The 362-nt window shown below is 41.2% G+C and overlaps 1 protein-coding gene across 1 annotated transcript in view; it reads right to left on the bottom strand.

Moving 5' to 3' along the window:
• CYLC2 (cylicin 2) overlaps positions 1 to 362 on the bottom strand; it is a 22,324-nt gene that overhangs the window by 917 nt on the left and 21,045 nt on the right. Inside the window, exon 5 of the mRNA XM_059410119.1 lies at positions 20 to 358. Coding sequence (XP_059266102.1) covers positions 20 to 358 — 339 coding nt within the window. The remainder of the gene's footprint in view (positions 1 to 19; positions 359 to 362) is intronic.

Below are 362 nucleotides of genomic sequence, written 5' to 3' on the forward strand. Positions count from 1 at the left end.
TCTGTACCTGACTCCTTGCCCTTCTTTGGGGCTTTTTTCTCTTTCTTAGCATCTTTCTTTTCATCTTCAGATTCTGTACCTGACTCCTTGCCCTTCTTTGGGGCTTTTTTCTCTTTCTTAGCATCTTTCTTTTCATCTTCAGATTCTGTACCTGACTCCTTGCCCTTCTTTGGGGCTTTCTTTTTCTTGGCATCTTTCTGTTCAGCTTCAGATTCTGTACCTGACTCCTTGTCCTTTGCTTTTTTCTCTTTCTTAGCATCTTTCTTTTCATCTCCAGATTCTGCACCTGAACCCTTACCCTTAATCGAGGCTTTCTTCTCTTTCTTGGCATCTTTCTTTTCATCTTCAGATTCTGTACCTGA

The sequence above is a fragment of the Mustela nigripes genome, chromosome 9 (genome assembly GCF_022355385.1).
Source record: "Mustela nigripes isolate SB6536 chromosome 9, MUSNIG.SB6536, whole genome shotgun sequence".
NCBI classification, from domain to species: domain Eukaryota; kingdom Metazoa; phylum Chordata; class Mammalia; order Carnivora; family Mustelidae; genus Mustela; species Mustela nigripes.